This window comes from Pelodiscus sinensis, chromosome 3 (assembly GCF_052426305.1).
Source record: "Pelodiscus sinensis isolate ZL-2025 chromosome 3, ASM5242630v1, whole genome shotgun sequence".
In the NCBI taxonomy this organism is placed as follows: Eukaryota; Metazoa; Chordata; order Testudines; family Trionychidae; genus Pelodiscus; species Pelodiscus sinensis.
Window position 1 is genome coordinate 171,956,190 of NC_143054.1, and position 21,052 is coordinate 171,977,241.

A 21,052-nucleotide genomic window follows, 5' to 3' on the forward strand; every position below is an offset into this window, starting at 1 on the left:
ATTCTTTGATCCTTCTCACAATCACAAGGTTTTTGGGGAGGCCAGCCTTATGCTATCCTCCCTGGTAGGACACCTTCCCACACTAAGTCACCAGTAAGTGGTCTGGTGTCATTGAAGCACAAGGCTGTGCAGTATAAGGCCTAGGTTTATTGCCACATCCAGTCAGCACCCGCCCACAATCACTCTGTGTGATTCAGAGAAGACTGATATCTCGCTTGTCAACCGGCATGAAGGAGGAGGAGAGCCTATTATAGCATCGGACGTGCTGAACACAGATTCCCTTCTCCCCTCCATGAGGGCAGGAAAGGAACCAGTGTCCCCAAATAGCTGCATGTTCTGAAGTTGGTGTGTGCTGGACACAGTGGCAAGCCAACTTGCCCTTTTCCCCATTCCCAGTTGCAGGCTCCTGCCCTGGCTGGCCCCTTACCATGCCTGCCTACTCTGGACTGAGTGCATCCCAATGCTCCCCTGAGAAGTCTGAGCATCTGGGGTAAGGTGCCCACTTTAAAGCCAACATTTGGTTTTGCATGGAGCACATCTCCTTTGTCTTTACAGAAACCAAGCATTTGAGGCCACAATACTTCAAATCTCAACTAGCCTTCATTTATGACACCTCCATTTGGCTGACACCTGAACCAGGCATGATCAATAGTTAAAGGTTCTTTAGTTGAAGGCCTCAACACACTTATCAGCTGTGAATTGGCCACAGAGCAGAACACACAAAATATAGTGAGCAGTGGGTTACCTTGGCAAAACAAGAATATGTAATTTAATCTAATTTTTTAAATTATGACTTGCCTGTGTGCATTATTCCCCATGCTTTATGAAAATTGGCTTTGAATATGAACATGCATATATTGAAGATGCTTTAGGTACATAAGAACATAAATGTATCATATAACAATTTTTAAATTATGATTTTCTGAATGTGTTTACTCTATTTCTGTACATATCTCACTCTTGCATGCAAAGTTAGAAATATGAAGCGTGAATCTATTTCCAAATTTAGAATTTGCAATGAGAACTTAATGGCCCAGTGCTCAAGATAATGATATGTAATTTGGTTTGTTTTTCCTGAAAGCCCAAAATGTGGGTGGTCCCTTAAAGACATGTCGTCAGGACACCTGATACTGAAACCTATTTTGGATCAGGTACTTTTCCACTCAAGGTTAAAGTCTGAACTGAACACAAAGAATTCCCACCTTGGGCAAAAAGGATATAAAGGTGGGAAAAGAAATAACTGGGGTAGTGGCCAGATGCTAGGAGACCCCTCCTCCCTTTACCTCCCAATTTGTCTACTGGAAATATCCAAGACTAAACAGGGGAAGGATTTGGCCCAGGCTTGAAGGCTGCCTAGCTTGTGAAAGAGATGATTAGGGCCACTGTTATTTTTAGTGAATTAGGATTAGCTGTCATGGTATGTTTATTTTGACTTAGTAACTTACTTTGGGTACGTCTAGACTACATGCCTCTGGCGACAGAGGCATGTAGATTAGGCTACCGGACATAGTAAAATGAAGCGGCGATTTAAATAATCGCCGCTTCATTTAAATTTACATGGCTGCCGTGCTGAGCCGACAAACAGCTGGTCAGCTGTTTGTCGGCTCAGCGCGATAGTCTGGACGCTCCCCTGCCGATATCAAAGGTATTTGTTGACCACCCAGGTATGCCTCCTGGGGAGCTGATCAGCTGTTTGTCGGCTCAGCGCGGCAGCCATGTAAATTTAAATGAAGCGGCAATTATTTAAATTGCCGCTTCATTTTACTATGTCCAGTAGCCTAATCTACATGCCTCTGTCGCCAAAGGCATGTAGTCTAGACGTACCCTTTGATTGGACTATTTTCACTTGCAATCACTTGACTACTACTTTTTATACTTAATAAAACTCTTTCATTTATTATCAAGTTTACTGTAAATAATTGTTACAGGATCTTGAACTTAAATATTTTTAATGCGGATTTTTAAAATACAATTCTCTAAATTAAAAAAAAGTTTAATTATGCACAGCTAACACCACCTGTCCCTCTACTATGAACCGTCAGCAGAGTTTGAATCATGAAATTTCAGCTCCAGAACAGAAATTGAACACTTGAGCTACAGGACCAAGTATGTTAGCTGGCTACGGCAGCTAGCTGCTATCCAAATGGAGGTATGGGCACCTCATGCCAAGTGCTTGGCCTGCAGTGAGGATGGTTGGCGTGAGATTGGCCTGCAGCTGGGTATCTCAGTCAAACGTGAATGAACAAGGAAAAAGCCCTTCACTTCCCCCTCATGAATTTCAAAGGCCTGCGGCAGCAAGCAATGGCAATGTTTAAGTTCCTCAAAAAAAAAAAATCACAAGAATCTTTAATAATGGCAAGTGTAAGGCAACCTAAATATATAGGGGGTCACTAACCAGCTTCTTCATATTGACTCCAAATGTGACATTACTGAAGTGAAAACACTTGTATTTACACAAAATACAAGATCACTTTCATGTATCTTTCAGCAGGACACATTCTAAACTACCTGAGGGGGCTTCAATAAATAACAGTAGATACAAAGTCTGTGTAGAATCTAGTAATTCATAACTAAATTTTACCCTGTATTATGATCTCATTAATCAGCTGCTATACTGTGGGCTTGTCAATCTACTGGAGAAGCTGTATGTCTAAACCCTAATCATTTAGGGGTACATTTCCAAAGCAACGAGCAGACCTGTAACTTTACTCATATTAATGCTAATTAGAGTAGTATGAGTATTTCTCATGTTTTCTGGTGAACAGGCACCCTTTATTAGCTAGGAAGATGGTTACAGAAATAAAAAATAATCTGAAAAACGCATTACCCGGGATCTTATGAAAACTGACATTTAATGTGTATATAAAGGAATCCACTCTTATAGTAAGATAAAAACAATAGCAATGTACTATTTTGATTATTTTATTGTTTTTTTTTTAATCTTCAAAATTTTCTGCCATGAGACAGGAATGCATGATAGATAGAAATGGCTCAAACATCTTCACATGAAACACTCTGAATCATTTTTTTCATTCACAATTATTTTTCTAAAACATCTACAGTGACATAATCCCACCCATTTCCATCCATTATCACAGATTTAATTATCGGTTAAACAGTAGTTGCCAGCAATTGAAAGCTGTAAGGCTTTTTGCATATTACTCGAGTCTTTTGACCTACAGCACAAGGATATTACAACTGTAACTCTCACTTTACATGGCAACCCCTAAATGATAGATGTTTTCAAACAACATGTGTTGCTTATGTGGAGTTCATAAAAATGACAGAGAGATCGCTCTGTGTCCCACTAGCTTTGATAACACCTTTTTTTCTTTTAATAGAATTATTTTCTCACCTTACAGCATATTCCACATTTGGAACCATATAATTTGATTAAATGATCTTTATCTTGTGTCACTAATATTTGGCAAAACTGTAAGTCAGACACATTAGATCTCTCCAATAAAATACTATGTACAGAGCACAGTTTAAACAGTTGGGTTGCTTGGAATCCATATCTCCCTTCATTTGAAGAGAATTATTTTGAGGTTTTCTGGAACTGTTGTAAACAAGAGGATATTTTATACATATACATATACATATACATATACATATACATATATATATAAAATAAATGTTCTAAATATCCTTTGGGAGTCCATTTGAGTTTTCTGATCTTACAAAATGATGACTAAATACCTGATCTGTAGCACTACTCCTGAGAAGATACTAGAAAGGGAATGACAGTTTTGATGCACTTTGGAATGGCACAATCACGTAAACGCTTGCACACTTAAGACTTATAAACTCATTCAAAGTTTCTAAACAAGACTTTCTAACTAAAACCTAAAATATCAGCACAATGCAGTAAGTTAAAAAAATTCTATGTAATCAAAATATAAACAAGTACATAGGAAACGCATATTTGTCAGTAAATCTATTTTTTTTTTTAAATGTAGGAAACTTATGTACTTAAAAAACAAATGTAGCTGTCTGACAAGTTTTGTTAAAAAAAAAAAAAAAATTTCCAAATGCATAACAAATGCCATGATATCCTGTAACTGGCCAGGTATAACCACATAAAAGCTGCATGGCTTACAGCAACTTGGCGAAAGAAAAATCACACAAAAAGGAAAAAAAGAGCAAATCTCAAAATACGCAATGTGATCTACATTATTGTGTATTACCATGACTGCTAAAGGAGTCAGTAAAAAAAACATTTGCAGTTTATTGATTCTTAATGTCACCCCATAATAGTAAAAAAAAAAAGACATTATCAACTTACTATATTAATCCCAAGCACCAATTTAACTATATTAATATTTCTCCTAGTGGTAAGGGAACAATTTCTGCTTCAAGCCTACATTTAACCCTAGACCCAACAGACTTTTGTTTTCTTGTCATGCATTCTCTTCCACTCACATCATGGTCAATATAAAGATTCTTAAGTTTCAAAATATCAAGGCGAGCAACTCTTTGAAAACTCAATTTCTTCTTACATTTTAATTAACTTTTAGGCCATCAACAATTCATTAACAAACCAATGTTTGGTTCAGTTCTATGATTAAATAGGTCTATACACAAGGAACAAGAAAAACTGTTCCTTGGTAAGTTTTGCCTTAGAACTAGCAGCACCTAGGGCAGACAGACTGCAAGCATGTCCACACTCCATTTAAAATTAGTAGTGTTAGAAAATTGCATATGTGTTAGATCAAGAAGGCAGTTTCATGAACATGGCATTATTCTCGTTTTTCCTCTTTTTTTCATTCAAAAAAAAAGAAAGAACAGCTCCACAAAACTAATTTTTCTAATTTTGTTTATGCACCTGGAAAAACAGCATAGTATTATTCAGCGGTATTTATTCAGTGCTTCTGTTTGATGTTAGTATTTCCAGAACACACTTTCACATGACGAAGGTGGTTTATTTCAGCTTTTCCTTAAAACCTTCCTTTTTTTCCAGTATTGACATCATGCCACTTCCTGACAGCAATTTCATAATTAAAAATGAATCTATGGTCATGTCCCATTACTAACTCTGACCAATTCTTGACAAACTGTCAAGTTAGGCCCTTGGGATTGTTCCACATATTGAAACAAAGCCAGACTAAAAATCTCACTGAAACCCAACAGCTGGAGTGGGCATGAATCTCAGCTATTTCCCCCTCCTTGTTTAAACCCTCTACACCTTTTATTGAAAACACACACACCAAGGGAAAATAAAGACCATCTGAGTTTGAAGTGTTAAGACACTGGTGAATTATCTTGCTGGTCTTCAGTAACAGTGGATTCACTTTGCTCCTCACTTGTTTCATTGGATGGTTCTTCATAGCTTGGTTCACCTGGATCTAGACTGCTCCCTTCACTTTGCTCCTCACTTTGCTCCTCAATGGCCTCCACAGTCTGCTCCAAATTGCTTTCCAAACATGTGAGAGAGCTGCCGGTCACGCTTTCACTTTGTGCCATTTCATCAAATGATTGTAAAAGAGGTGCAGGTGACTCTACCAGACTTTCACTTGCAGGGATGGGTGCTTTGGTTGTACCAATTTCTACTATAATGTCATTTTGTGGCAAAGTTATCTTCTCCACAAGTCTCCATTGAATAATACTCATGTCTTTCCCTCCAGTTGAAATCAAGTGACCATCATTATATGTAAAGCTGACATTTGTCACATGACTGCTGTGAGCACTGTATTTATGACTGGGGGCCTATTAATGCAAAATTGGGTGGGGAAAAGAGAGAGAGAGAGAGAGAGAGAGAGATGAATTAATTATCAATCTTTTCCTGTTATTTGTTAATATCAAAACATGACTAAAATACCTATGGGAGTATTCCAAAGAATAATTTATATATACCAACTACACCAATCTATATTTATTCTTCCTGGGACACAGTTTTCCCCCGTGTATTATTACTGAATTGTATAAATTCCAAATTGTTGAAGAGTTTTCAGTGTCTGGGCTGGCTATAAGTATTTGCAAAGGGCCAGATACGGATTTTTTTTAAATAGACAACTTTAAAACATATATCAATACAAATTAATTTACCACTTAAGAGGCAAACAAAATTATTTTATTAGTAAGTTACTTTTCCAACATATATATACAGGAAATTTATACATGGATAGGCATAAAACCATAGAGATATCATACATGTACACATAGCTATGCATAACTTTGTGTCCGTGTATTTATATATTTTACACAGACATGTTAAAAACATTATTAAACTTGCAAAGTGAAACCCTCAAAAGCTAGGAAATGCCAGAATTATGGTTGGCTGTACACCCTTAATTCAGTCTCTCCTCCCCTTTCATATAAGTATTATGGCACAGTTTTTAATTACATGAACACTTACTTTTACTTTGACAGAGCCTTTGTCTCAATCAGTGAGAGGGATGGGCCTTCTGTGGGGACCCATCTTACAATAGCTGAATCACCTGGCATGGAACTTTTCAGCCCAAATGACTGAAGTTTGTCAAAGTTGCAAATGAAAACAGGGTCTTTTAAGAGGAAACAACCTTAGCTTTACTACTAGCCCTGCCTATAATACAGCCAAGAGAGTAGACTAAACTTACCTTTGGCTTGGAGCAAGGATACTGAAAGAGATGAACCTTACAGAAATCATCAGCAACTGCTATCACCTTTCGATTATGGGCTCTGACAAGAGCATTTATATCTGTCCCATCTGATCCTTCAGGCCATACTCCTAGGATATGCACACACAGATATATTTAGCAACAGTAATTTTAAAAAAATTAAAAATCCTGAAGCACAAATGTGATCTATGAAACCTAGAATTAGACTAAAAATAATGGCAAGAATAAATTGGGAAACTGAATAGGATATTGAACTCAACTTTATATTTCACACCAAGAAAATTAATCTGACTTACTGAATTGCAAATTTAGCATCTCAATCCTGCAAATACAATGCACAATAAATACTTAGTTTAAATTTCAACTTATTGCAAAAACAGCTAAATGAATGCTGTTTAGTACATTTAACCTTGTTCTAAATCCCACACACTATTCATTGAAATTTCCGTTTTTAAATACTTTTAAAAAGCAAAATAATGACTGTGTAGTGGAATCCTCTTTTTAATGGCAGTATGAATAGGAACAGATAATTAGAAAAAGACCACTAGTGATCAGTTTGCACAGAAATTCAGCCTGGACACGTGCCACATATGCAAGCAGTACTTAAATAAAACAAAGATTTAGTGAATGACACACAAATTCAAAGCAAAGAACTGATATATATATAGACAGAAGAAAAGTAACATTGCCTGAAGTAAGGCGGGAGGAGCACTGAATTAAAAAAAGAGCAAGCTCTTGTGCCTTCCACATGCAGCAAAAATTACCATGCATATCTAAGAGCAAAGCTGGAGAAACAGCAAACCAAAAAATAAAAGGGGATACTTTACTTCATGATGCCAAATATAACAATTTAGCCATCCAGTTGCATAAATACAAAGAGCATTTTTTGTTCTGTTGCATTTTTAGGCAATAAACTAGTGGCATTTTATGCTTCCAAGTGATTGCAAAAGATGGCAATTATCAAAATAGGCAGGGAAGAATTGGTTAAAGCATTAAAAATACTTCCTCCACTTCTTTATAGCATCAGGACAGAAATATTAGGGAACTAACAAAACCCAAAACCCTATAGGATTAGTGTCAGCCTGAAAGTTTTACAATATTGTATGTTCAACACTGCAATATGTTTAAAGCAAACAACTAAAATTGAAATTGTTATAAAACAATACCTCTATTCACTAGTATATATGAAGTTTGTTTGTGACACTGTTCACTGGGTCAGAAGTGGGCAATTTATTTTATCTAGAAGAAGAGAAGCTATGGGAAAACTAAAGAAATGTCTAATTCTTCACACTTTTTCAGGAAGGAGAAAGGAGCCTGGGCCAGTATTTGAGGATATTTGATGCAAGCGAAAGTTACTGCTGCTAAGTTACTGAAGTGAACAACATGAATTGCTGAGGCAAATATTTTGAATGTCTCAACAGTAATGATGTCTGTCTCAGAAGTAAATATCTTGAGAATTTTCAAGCAGCTAGAACTAAACCCATTGATCTTAAATATTTCCTTAATCTATTAATATAATATAACCAGCAGGTGGGGCTAACAAATGAACTTTAGAGTACGTTCAAAACTCTGCTGCAGACATTTCTTTGACATTTACATTTACAATCCTAAATAAAGAATTTTCTTAAGCAACAATTCTATAATTTTATCTATGTGAAACTTCAGATGCCATTCTGGACAGATGTTGACCACAGAGCTATACTAAATCCCCCTTCTTAATTTATGAGGAAAGCTGAGGGCTCTACTATATACACCAATTTGATTTTAGCAGTCAAACAAAAAGATAATATTTTTTTAAAATTTGGTATGATTTTTCCTTTAAAGATTTCAGGAAAAGTATGATGAGAATAACCTATCAACATGGCTGATTGAGTAAAAAGAGTATTGAATGTTTAAAAACTTTTAAAAACCAGCAATGTTTATATTATTAATATTTTGTATGACAGTTTACGCAATATTAGATATTGTCCTTTTGTGCTAGGTACTGTAACAAACACGAGACACTCCATGTCTAAAAAATTTACAATCTGAACAGACAAGTCAAAGAAAGATACAGGAAACATGCCCAAGAGGTGAAGTGACTTGCCAAGTGTCACAACAGGTCAGTGGCTGAATTAGGATGGAATTCATGTCTCATGCTAGATGACAATGTGTCAGTTTGAGACTAAGCCATTGGTCCAAGATGGGCCAGGAATGCCCAATAGTAGATAATTAAAACATGATGGGCCTTGAAACTTTTAAGTTTGCAACTACACTTTGAAGATAACCAATTATTTTTGGCAGAATAACTGATGTCATGCTATTGATTGTGCTCACTTTTAAACACATAAGTGAGTCACCAGTGGATTTTTCATTCAGAAGTATCACTCAGTTAACTTTCCATTGTGAACCCAAGACTTTTTAAGACTCTGAAGAATCTGAAAGTATTAAGTTTAATAAAACTTTTGTACATAAGAGTAAAGTGCACAATAATCTGGATGGAATGGAGATAAAACCAGAAACATTACAAGCAACTGAAGTGCAGATTAATACATAAGAGAATGAAAGGGCCTGGATGGTATAGTGTACTGGTAATGAGATACAGAGCTCTTCATCTACATGTCACCTTATCTGAATTTGGCCCAAGTCATCGCTAGCTCCCATCTGATGGCTGCAAAGTAGAATGGGCTGGTGGTCTAAATCCAAACCAGAGTGAATAGGTGTTCAACATTATAAATACAGGTACAACTACAACCGACTCTTGCATGCAATGCCAGCACTATAGCTAATGACTAAGCATGGAAATAGAATTCCTCTCGCTTCTCCAGATACTGTCCTTTTATATTACAGTTGAAAGACACGTCAGAAAAACAGTAGGGAATCTAATACCATAGCTCCCCACATTGTATCTACTACATTGTTAAATGTAGTGCTGTGGTAGTTTCAGTGCTTGCAAGATGGCATCTTTCATGAGCTCAAAATGTAAAGTAGAAAAAACTTAAAAGGAATGTATCGTAACATAAGAGAGGGTACAAGCTCACTCAGATCTTTTGCCTCATTAAAGTACTGCATTGCTCACTGACCAGGACAGTATTCTCTCATGAAAATGCTAAGAGCTTGACTCCTTGCACTTACTCATTTGTACCTGATGAATCTTTTGTGAGCTAAGGATGTCAACATGTATTAGACTACACGATTAACTGATAAGCCAAGGCTTATCAGTTAATCTTGTTGACTATATGCACTTCCCCCCTGCTGCCTCTGTATCAGAGGCAGCAAGGGGCGGGGAGATGGAAGCCAGTGCTTGTGAGGAGCTGGCTTTAAGGAGGCTCCCTAGGAGCACCAGATCTGCCTACCCCCCACATCCCTATGCTGCTGCCTCTGATAGAGAAGCAGCAGCGTGGAGGGTGAGGGGGCAGGCTGGAGTTGATACATATGGGAAGCTGGTTTTCAAGCAAGCTCCCCACACATGCTGGCTCGGTGGACCCAACAGCCCCCCCTCTCGCCCGCTGTCTCTTACAAAAGCAGTGAGGTGGGACACGCAGGAGCTAGTATGGGGTGGAGCTGGCTTAAAAGTGCCTCGGTGCTGCCTGCACTCTCACCCCCAACATGCTGCTGCCACTATCAGCTGGGGCTTGCCATGGACAGAAGCTGGTCTACGGCAGCAGCCCCTGTTCATGGCGGGTCCAAGCTCCCCATGGACAGAGGGTGCTGCCTTGGATCAGCCTGTGCTCTGAATGCATCAACAGACATTTTACACACATAATTACCCAATTAATTTAATTGTTCAAGCTAACAGAAGTCAGAATCCTAATCAAAACACCGACAAGCAACAGTGTAAGTATCTATTCGCCTACTCAACAGGCATGTTGGCATACAAGAGTGTCACTGTAGCCATCAACTTAAAGGTAGCCCTTCTAAAGCACTTGTGCATAAATGCACTCCTTTCAGAGAGTGTATGTGGTTACCACCAAAGACCATGTAATGAGTAAGCATTTAGAAAAACATTTCTCTATTTTCTTCCTTCCAGCAAATGAACTGGCACTGAAAACTGAACACAACCAAGAAGAAAAGCTTTGCATACTCTTCTCTTTCACCCCCATGAATTCACCAATTTATTTCTAACTATTTTTTACATTTTATGTAAGTGTGAGCAACAAAGGTTAACCTCTTGTGTGAGTGGTGAATGTGAAACATTTAGCATCTCATTCACGTGATTTGGTTCACAACACTGGAAGGTTGACAACCTCTCTCAACAGTTCACAGACTGGCTCACACTTAGGACTAACAAAATACCATTTTGCAGAAAATAACTTTAATTATTCAGCCACAGCCATGAGTTTTGGTATAAAAATCATACACGACACTGACAGATCTTTACATTTTTGTAGATTTGATTTTTTAAATCTGCTTAATTTTCAAAGCGCTCTTCCTTTGCAGACAGAGGGCATACTGCTTATCTTTGACTGAAGTCCTCAGATGGTGCAGTTACCTTTGTGAGTCATGGACTACACAGTACAGACTATACACCTCAGATCTTTACTGTACTTTCTCTTCTCCTCACACGCCCATTCCCAATGCCATCTCCCTGGACAAAATGGTTTATGGCTCAAGGCCCAAACTCCAACATCTAAAATCAGTACAACAAAAAAATCCCAAATCTTTAAGATTAAATGGAAGATGAATGTGTGTCACATATGTAGAATATTTTGCTATATGTGCTACAAAATGAAGGGTAAAAGCAAGTTAAATGGTGCTTACCAAACACTTGAAACCCTAGCACACAAGTGTACGTTGTCCAATCTATATCCTTACAATCCGAACGATTCCTGATAAGTTTACAGCCACTTGGAATGTCCCCTTTAAAGAAGTGAATAAACAATAATGACGTATGAATTAGATCCACCTATTTTGTTCTTTAAAAACACTACGAATGTTGGAGAAAATAATTAAGTGCAAATTTTTATACCAAGTTGAATCATTCTGGAAAGCCAATGACAAGCTAGAGTCCTTCATCGTGGAACAAATCCTTCACCAAATTTCAAGTACTTCTGAACTTTATTTTGGAACTTGATCCCAAGAGCCTGATTCTCCTCTTATTACACCTGTGTATCCCTAACTACTTTGATCTCAGCTCCAATTTTCTTCCATTTTACACTGGCCTAAGATCACAATTGGGACCTAACTCCCACTAGGCATTTAATGGCTTTGTCATTAAGTGCTTTATACAGTAAAACTCCAGTTGTCCGGCATCCAATGGTCCGGCACTATCTGGAACCCGGAAGTGCTCCAGGCAGCCGGACAATTGGAGCTGCTCTGCCCCTGGCTTCCCCGAGTCAGCCGCTGGTCGGTTTCAGCAGCATTTGACTTGGGGACGCGTGGGGCAGAGCATCTGGGGTGCTGTCGGGTTGGTCCCGTAGCGCTGCCCCTTAGCTCTGTGGGACCAACCCGGCAGCACCCCAGCTGCTCTGCCCCAGACTTTCCCAAGTCAGCCGCTGCTGAAACTGAGCAGTGGCTGACTCCGGGAAGCCAGGGGCAGAGCAGCTTCAATTGTCCAGCTGCCCGGAGCACTTCGGGAAGCGCTGACTTGGGGAAGTCTGGGACAGAGCAGATGGGGTGCTGCATGGTTGGTCCCACAGCGCCGAGGGGCGCAACTCTCCCACTCCCTCCCAAACCCCTCATAGCCCCCCTTTCCTATTGACCGGTATATCTGATAATCCGGCACCTCCTGGGTCCTAAAGGTGCCGGATTATCGGAAGTTTACTGTAAAATGTTTAAATGAACATCTTAGCCCTGCCAGGCCCCATATATGCAGCCAGTCACTCAGGAAGTTCTCTTTTAAAAATAATGATTCTGGGTAGTGAGACGTCATGGGAACCTTAATTCCCCTTCATTCACTCTGTAAGCAGACAGGGAATGATTCTGGCTTTCCGTACTGCAGTATGCCATTGCAGCCCTTCACTTCACTGCAGAGACAATTTGAGTCACAGAAACTCTGTGCAGATTCAGATACAGGTAGTCCCCGAGTTACGCGGATCCGACTTATGTCGGATCCGCAGTTACAAGCGGGGATTTTCTCGCCCCGGAGGACTCGAGCGGCGGGACGCCTGGTCCCGCCGCCCGCCTCCTCCGGGGCGAGAAAAGCTGTTCCCCGTCTCCCTGGTCTGCTGCGGGAGCCAGCAGACCAGGGAGACGGGGAGCAAAGCCGCGCAGGACCCGGGTCCGGACCCGCGGCCGCTTCCAGATCAGCTGGAAGCGCCGCGGTCCAGCCCGGGTCCTCTGCCGCTTTGCTCCGCGTCTCCCTGGTCTGCTGGGGGGGGACGCAGCTAGTGCCCCCCCCAGCAGACCAGGGAGATGTGGAGCAAAGCCCGGGGCCCGTGGTAGAGCAGGTGGGGCGCTGCCGGTTGGTCCCGCAGCACCGCTCCTTGGCACTACTGGACCAACCCAGCAGCACCCCAGCTGCTCAGCCCCAGGAGTCCTGATTCAGCCGCTGCTGATCAGTTTCAGCAGTGGCTGAATCAGGACGCCTGGGGCAGAGCAGCTGGGGTGCTGCTGGGTTGGTCCAGTAGCGCCGAGGAGCGGCCGCGCTACTGGGCCAACCCAGCAGCACCCGAGCTGCTCTACCCCAGGCGTCCCCAAGTTAGCCGCTGCTGAAACTGACCAGCGGCTGACTACAGGAAGCCGGAGGCAGAGTTGCTCTGCCTCAGGCTTCCTGGAATCAGCTGCTGATCAGTTTCAGCAGCAGCTGACTTGGGGACGCCTGGGGTTCTTAAGTTGAATCTGTATGTAAGTCAGAACTGGTGTCCAGATTCAGCGGCTGAATCTGGATGCCAGTTCCGACTTACATACAGATTCAACTTAAGAACAAACCTACAGTCCCTATCTTGTACGTAACCCGGGGACTGCCTGTACAGGACTATCAACTAAGAGTTAAATTTGCAATGGGTAAAGTAGAACTGTGAAGGCGCTAAACATTTTTCATTTGTGAGTAGTGGTTCTTCATGCCTATGAAGAAAAAGGAGCCACAAACCATCAATTCCAAAATGGCAACTTCCCCCAAAACAGAATGGGGGGGAGGGGGAATCTATTTTTAAAACAGATTAAAACATCTGTGCTCTGACCAGCTCTCCTTGCTTTTGGCCTTGCTCTGCATAGTTACTAGGTATATTTAATAGTTAAATACATATACATTTAAAAATGCAGAAGGCACGCAAACACTGTCACTATACAGATATATAAATACTGTTATTGGTTCTCTTTCAAACCTTACACACTTCAAGAGATCACATTGCTACTGAATACTAAACAGACAAGATATACCTACTACTTTCAAAGTGCAAAAACTTTTGGAGTAACATCACAACCTTGTGCAATTTGTTCTATAAATTCTAAGTTGTTATCCTGATTTATGACCTTGTAGTGAAGTAAACTATATTTGGAATTGCCATTAGGTAATACACAGCTCTGAATATCATCAGGATGAGGTTACAAAAGTTCAAATTAGTTCCTTTGTCAGAAAGCATTTTGCACAGATAGTCCTGACTACAAACATTCTTCTGTGTTTTCTGATTGCTAAGGCAAATTTCTGTCCCATACATACAATTTAATTTCATACTTACAGTATAGTATTTCATAGTCTCCTGAGTTTGACATTATATACTTGTTGTCCGGGGACCAGTCAAGGTGTGTAATATAGCTGGAATGTCCCTAAAGAATAACATAATAATGCCAAAATGAAACTTTTAACTTCCATCATCATTAAAACATAAACGTATCCAGTGATTGTGAAAAAATTACCAAGTTGTAAGATAATTAAAATGAGAAGTCAGTAATGAGTTGTTCTTTTTCCAGAATCTATTGTAAACATTTGCATTCCTGTAGATTCCTATTACACAAACACACATTTGCCATTAACTAAACAAACATGAATCTGGCTAAGTGATTTTCTGAGTTAGGTGGACTCTTTCTTGGTAACAATATTGTCCATTCATGATACAAATTAATCCAAGCAGACAAATTTTCAAGTATGGATGAATTCATGAAATGATAGAACAAAGCTCTATTTGCAACCAATCAATTAGGAAAAACAAATCATGTTGAATTGTCATTTGATATGACATCTAGACTCAAGGCATGAGTTTGCTTGAAGAATTTAATAATAAAAAATAGGCATTGAGCTGCGACAATAGTTGTCTTAGCATGTAATTGCATTAATAAAAATAGCATTAATAAAAGTAGAGGTACATGGTAGATTTTCTGAAATGTGCAGCACCCACAGTTGTGGCTAGGTTTTTTGAAAAGCTCAGCTCCTGCTTAGACACACGAGTATATGGCTGGATTTTCAGAAACGTGGAGCTGCTGGGAGGGCAGCTCTTGTGAAAATTCAGCCTAGTGGGAGCTACTGATGCTAGGCTCTCTTGGAAATGCAACCCACAGACCTTAGCAAGACAGAACACTGACACTCTGATGAACAACCAAGAATCCCAAGAGCTGCCTCCTACTTTTCTCCTTAAATGATGATTAAATTAATACAGATAAATGAACCTGAAGTTGTATAAAAACTGCTTTTATAAATCTGTCAGATTCAATACCACAAAGTGGTCAATGGAAACTCACAGAAAGCCTACTTTTTTTTAATACTGTCCATAATACATCAAGTTAACTTTTCATTCATTTGTGCCAAAATCTTACATTCTGCTACCAGTTCTTATTTTTACTGAACAGCAGTGCAAACTATTTAAAGGGGGCTCAAAATTCCCTTTTATATTCCTTTAATAAGCTCATTTTAGGCAACTTCAGGCAAGCCCAGAGGGAAGGAAAGGGAATTTGACATTTGTACAGGTGGTAGAAAATTAATCCAGAAGTAGCAATAAAAAAGTGCTTTTTATTTGGAAATGGTTCACAACTCAGAACAGTCTCTTGGTAAATTATAAATCCAAACTGGGAGAGCAAAGAAACATGACATATGTAATATAAACCAATTCTTAAATGACTACAGAAAAAAACCAAGGTGGGTGAGGTAATACCTTGAAAGGCTGCAAATTACAAAGCTCAGGATTTCTGTGCTCTGTTTTTATTAAAAAACCTGCACCTGACCCCTGCTTTATGTTTCTACCTATCCTACTCAATTACCACCCTTTTAAAATGCACACCTGCAAGCTTTATTTTCAGATTACTGCTCACCATATCATCTACATTATTACACTGATCAAGTTACAAGAAAAAATCCAACTACAGAATGAAATAATAGCGCGACTAGGAACAGCTAACAGGAGAGTTTGGAGAGGCAGTTCTCCAAGTAAAAGAGGAGTAAAAACGTGACCCTTGTGGTAAGTGGCTGTCTGGAGTGTGTGTTTGTGTGTGGGGGAGTTATTTGCAGTGTGCTGAGCTTGTGTTTGTCTGTTTGGTTTGTTTGTTTGTTTGCTTTGTTTATTTGAAGGAGCTTCTAAAAGGTTTGAAATCTAGAAGCCTCTGTTAATTAGCTGAGCCTCAGTCAGGGGAAGGGGCTACCAGAGCTATATAAGCCTGTGACTCAGTGACCAGGGAGAGCGAGACCAGGAACAGCTAACAGGAGAGTTTGGAGAGGGAGTTTAGAGAGGGGGAGTTTAGAGGGCACTAGTGACTTCTGACCTTCTTTAAAACATAACTCTTAGAATAATCTATATTCCAGAGGTTTAAAAAGAATCCCAGTTTATACTTAAACTTATTCATTAGAAAAATGGAGACAGAAGCCCAGCAGCAGAGTGGGGGCTATCCTGTTTATTGTGTCGAGTGTAACATGTATGATTACCTGCCCTGTGGGCGGGTGGCGTATGTGTGCAACAGTTGCAAGGAGCTCCTGACCCTCAGAGACCGAGTTCAGGCTTTGGAGGCCAGGGTGGCTGAACTGGAGGACCTAAGGGAGGTAGAGAGCTATGTTGATGAGACTTTCCGGGACACTGTAGTACTGTCCCACCTCCAGTCTGAGAGCCCCAGTGCTCTTAAAGAGGATGAAAGTCTCAAGTGAACAGAGCATTCAATGGGAGCAGAGGGAAACCATCCCGTAGTTGGGACCCTCCTCCCAGAGCAGTGGTCCCCAACCATTTGAGGTTGCCGGGTGCCAGGGGGGCGTGGCTGTTCGCCCGCCGGGTGCCTGGGGGCGGCCCCCCCCTTGCGCACCCAGGGCCGGGGCCCCCCCATAGCTGCATTCCCGAGGCCGGGGCCCCCCCATAGCCGCATTCCCGGGGCCGGGGCCCCCCCATAGCCGCATTCCCGGGGCCGGCGCTCTCCCCTCAAGTGCCGCGCGCCCAGGGCCGGCACTGGCGCTTGCTCTCTCCCCCCCTCCTCCAAGCACCACGCGCCTGGGGGCCGGCGCTCTCCAAGTGCTGCGCACCCGGCGTACCCTGCAAGTGCCGCGTGCCCGGGGCTGGCGCTGGAGCTCCCCCCCCCCCCAAGCACCGCGCGCCCGGGGCCTGTGCTCCCCCCATGCGCCGCGTGCCCAGAGCGCGGGCGGTCAATCCGCGGCGCCCCCGGGGCCGGCGCTCACCGTGCGCCATGCGCCCGGGGCCAGCTCCGGCACCGCGCATGCGCCACGTGCCCGGGGCCAGCTCCGGCACCGCGCATGCGCCACGTGCCCGGGGCCAGGCCAGCCCTGAGCACTTGGCGGGTGCAGACAAATGCCCCCGCGGGCGCCATGGCACCTGCGGGCACCGTGTTGGGGACCACTGTCCCAGAGGATGTTGCGGTATCCTCTCGCACTGAGGATACCTCTGGGGGGGGGGCGGGGAATGCCCGTTAGGAAGAGGCAGGTGTTAGTAGTGGGTGATTTGATCGTTAGAAACATAGATAGTTGGGTTTATGATGACTGGGAGAACCGTATAGTCACTTGCCTGCCTGGTGCAAAGGTTGCGGATCTTTCGAGGCATCTAGACAGACTTATGTGTAGTGCTGGGAAGGAGCCGGTGGTCATGGTACATGTAGGTACCAATGACATAGGGAAGGGTAGGAGAGATATCCTGGAGGCCAAATTTAGGCTGCTAGGAAAGAGACTGAAATCCAGGACCTCTATGGTGGCATTCTCGGAAATGCTTCCAGTTCTACGCGCAGGGCCGGGTAGGCAGGCCGAGCTTCAGAGTCTCAATGCGTGGATGAGACGATAGTGTAGGGAAGAGGGGTTTAGATTTATTAGGAACTGGGGACACTTTTGGGAGAGGGGGAGCCTATACAGGAAGGATGGGCTCCACCTAAACCAGGGTGGAACCAGACTGCTGGCACTAAACATTAAAAAGGCCGTAGAACAGTTTTTAAAATAAGAGATGGGGGAAAGCCGATTGGTGCGGAGATGCACGTAAATCGGAGGGAGACTTCTCTTAGAGGAGAATCCACTGATAGAGATTCTCTAAGCTGTAGTCAGAAAGAGAGGAGGGGAGAGGACAAACCATGGGCCAGAGCAGACAAACAACTGCATACAAAGGAATCCAATGCATCAGGGAAGGGCAGACAAATAAGCAGTGGCAAATTTTTAAAGTGCTTGTACACAAATGCTAGGAGTCTGACTAATAAGATGGGTGAACTAGAGTACCTCGTATTAAATGAGAAGATTGACATAATAGGCATCACCGAAACCTGGTGGAATGAGGAAAATCTGTGGGACACAATCATACCGGGATATAAAATATATAAAAAGGATAGAGCAGGCTGGCTGGATGGCGGAGTGGCTGTATGTGAAAGATAATGTAGAATCAAACGAAATAAAAATATTAAGTGAATCAACATGTTCAATAGAATCGCTATGAATAGTAATTCCATGCTCCAATAATAAGAAATTAGCAGTAGGGATATATTACCGACCACCTGACCAGGACAGCAATACTGACATTGAAATGCTAAGGGAGATTAGAGAGGCTACTAAAATAAAGAACTCTGTAATAATGGGGGATTTTAATTACCCCCATATTGACTGGATCCATGTTACCTCAGGAAGAGAAGCGGAGATAAAATTTCTCAATGGCTTAAATGACTGCTTCTTGGAGCAGCTGGTGCAGGAACCCACAAGGGTAGAGGCAATTCTTGATTTAGTCCTGAGTGGAGTGCAGGATCAAGTCCAGGATATAACCGTTACAGGACCGCTTGGAAATAGTGACCATAATATAACAACATTAAACATTCCTGTGGTGGGTAGAACACCTCAGCAATCCAGCACCCTGGCATTTAATTTCAAAAAGGGGAATTACACAAAAATGAGGAGGTTTGTTAAACAGAAATTAAAAGGCACAGTGACTAGAGCCAAATCCCTGAAAGCTGCATGGAAACTTTTTAAAGACACCATAATAGAGGCCCAACTTAAATGTATACCCCAAATTAAAAAGCATAGCAAGAGACCTAAAAAAGAGTCACTGTGACTTAACCACCATGTAAAAGAAGCAGTGAGGGACAAAAAGGTATCTTTGAAGAAGTGGAAGTCCAATCCTAGTGAGATAAATAGAAAAGAACATAAACACTGTCAAATCAAGTGTAAAAATGTAATAAGAAAAGCAAAAAAAGATTTTGAGGAACAGCTAGCCAAAAACTCAAAAAGAAATAACAAAATGTTTTTTAAATACATTAGAAGCAGGAAGCCTGCTAAAAAACTTGTGGGTCCCCTAGATGATCGAGCTATAAAAGGAGCAATCAAGGACGATAAAGCCATTGCAGAGAAACTAAATTATTTCTTTGCTTCAGTCTAAACGGCTGAGGACATTGGGGAGATTCCTGAATCTGCACCGTCCTTTGTGGGTGATGAATCTGAGGAACTGTCTCGGATTGAAGTGTCATTAGAGGAGGTTTTGGAACAAATAGAAAAACGTAATGTTAACAAATCTCCGGGACCGGATGGCATTCATCCAAGGGTTCTAAAAGAACTCAAATGGGAAATTGCTGAGCTATTATCTGTGGTTATGACTGGAAGGTAGCCAACGTGACACCAATATTTAAAAAGGGCTCTAGAGGCGATCCTGGCAATTACAGATTGGTAAGTCTAACTTCAGTACCGGGCAAATTAGTCGAAACAATAGTAAAGAATAAAATTGTGAAGCATGTAGAAGAACATAATTTGTTGGACAAAAGTCAACATGGTTTCTGTAAAGGGAAATCCTGTCTTACTAATCTGTTAGAGTTCTTTGAAGGGGTTAACAAACATGCGGACAAGGGGGATCCAGTAGATATAGTATACTTAGATTTTCAGAAAGCCTTTGACAAGGTCCCTCACCAAAGGCTCTTGTGTAAATTACATGGCCATGGGATAAGAGGGAAGGTCCTTTCTTGGATTGAGAACTGGTTAAAAGACAGGAAACAAAGAGTAGGAATAAATGGTAAATTTTCAGAGTGGAGAGGGGTAACTAGTGGTGTCCCCCAAAGGTCAGTCCTGGGACCAATCCTTTTCAACTTATTCATAAATGATCTGGAGAAAGGGGTAAGCAGTGAGGTAGTAAAGTTTGCAGATGATACAAAACTGTTTAGGATAGTCAAGACAGAAGCAGACTGTGAGGGACTCCAAAAAGATCTCACCAAACTGAGTGAGTAGGCAACAAAATGGCAAATGAAATTTAATGTGGGTAAGTGTAGAGTAATGCACATCGGGAAAAATAACCTCAACTATACGTACAGTATGATGGGGGCTAAATTGGCTATGACAAATCATGAAAGAGATCTTGGAGTTATCGTGGACAGTTCTCTGAAAACTTCCACACAGTGTGCAGCGGTGGTCAAAAAGGCAAATAGGATGCTAGAAATTATTAGGAAAGGGATAGAAAATAAGACCCAGAATATCTTACTGCCCCTGTATAAAACTATGGTACGCCCACATCTCGAATACGGTGTACAGATGTGGTCTCCTCTCCTCAAAAAAGATATTTTGGCCTTAGAAAGGGTTCAGAAAAGGGCAACTAAAATAATTAGGGGTTTGGAACGGGTCCCATATGAGGAGAGGTTAAAGAGACTGGGACTTTTCAGTTTAGAAAAGAGGAGACTGAGGGGGATATGATAGAGGTTTATAAAATCATGAGTGGTGTGGAGAGGGCCGATAAAGAAAAGTTATTTATTAGTTCCCTAAATAGAAGAACTAGAGGACACCAAATGAAATTAATGGGGAGCAGGTTTAAAACTAATAAAAGAAAGTTCTTCTTCACACAGCGTGTAGTCAACCTGTAGAACTCCTTGCCAGAGGAGGCTATGAAGGCTAGGACTATAATAGAGTTTAAAGAGAAGCTAGATAATTTCATGGAGGTTAGGTCCATAAAAGGCTATTAGCCAGGGGATAAAATGGTATCCTTGGCCTCTGTCTGTCAGAGGCTGGAGAGGAATGGCAGGAGACAAATCGCTTCATCATTGTCTTCGGTCTACCCTCTCTGGGGCACCTGGTGCTGGCCACTATTGGTAGACAGGATACTGGGCTAGATGGACCTTTGGTCTGACCCAGTATGGCCGTTCTTATGTTCTTATGTTAATAATTTTATAACCGA

At 41.4% G+C, this 21,052-nt stretch overlaps 1 protein-coding gene across 8 annotated transcripts in view; it reads right to left on the reverse strand.

The window, feature by feature from the left end:
- Positions 1–2,906: 2,906 nt before the first annotated feature.
- The window catches only part of EML4 (EMAP like 4), a 261,344-nt gene continuing 243,198 nt past the window's right edge, over positions 2,907–21,052 (reverse strand). For all 8 annotated transcript variants that reach the window (XM_006133977.5, XM_075925435.2, XM_006133978.5 and 5 more), the window contains 4 exons: positions 14,195–14,282; positions 11,337–11,435; positions 6,576–6,706; positions 2,907–5,706 (listed from right to left, as the gene is read on the reverse strand). In XM_006133977.5, the coding sequence (XP_006134039.1) occupies positions 5,242–5,706; positions 6,576–6,706; positions 11,337–11,435; positions 14,195–14,282 (783 nt within the window). In that variant the 3' untranslated portion in view covers positions 2,907–5,241. The remainder of the gene's footprint in view (positions 5,707–6,575; positions 6,707–11,336; positions 11,436–14,194; positions 14,283–21,052) is intronic.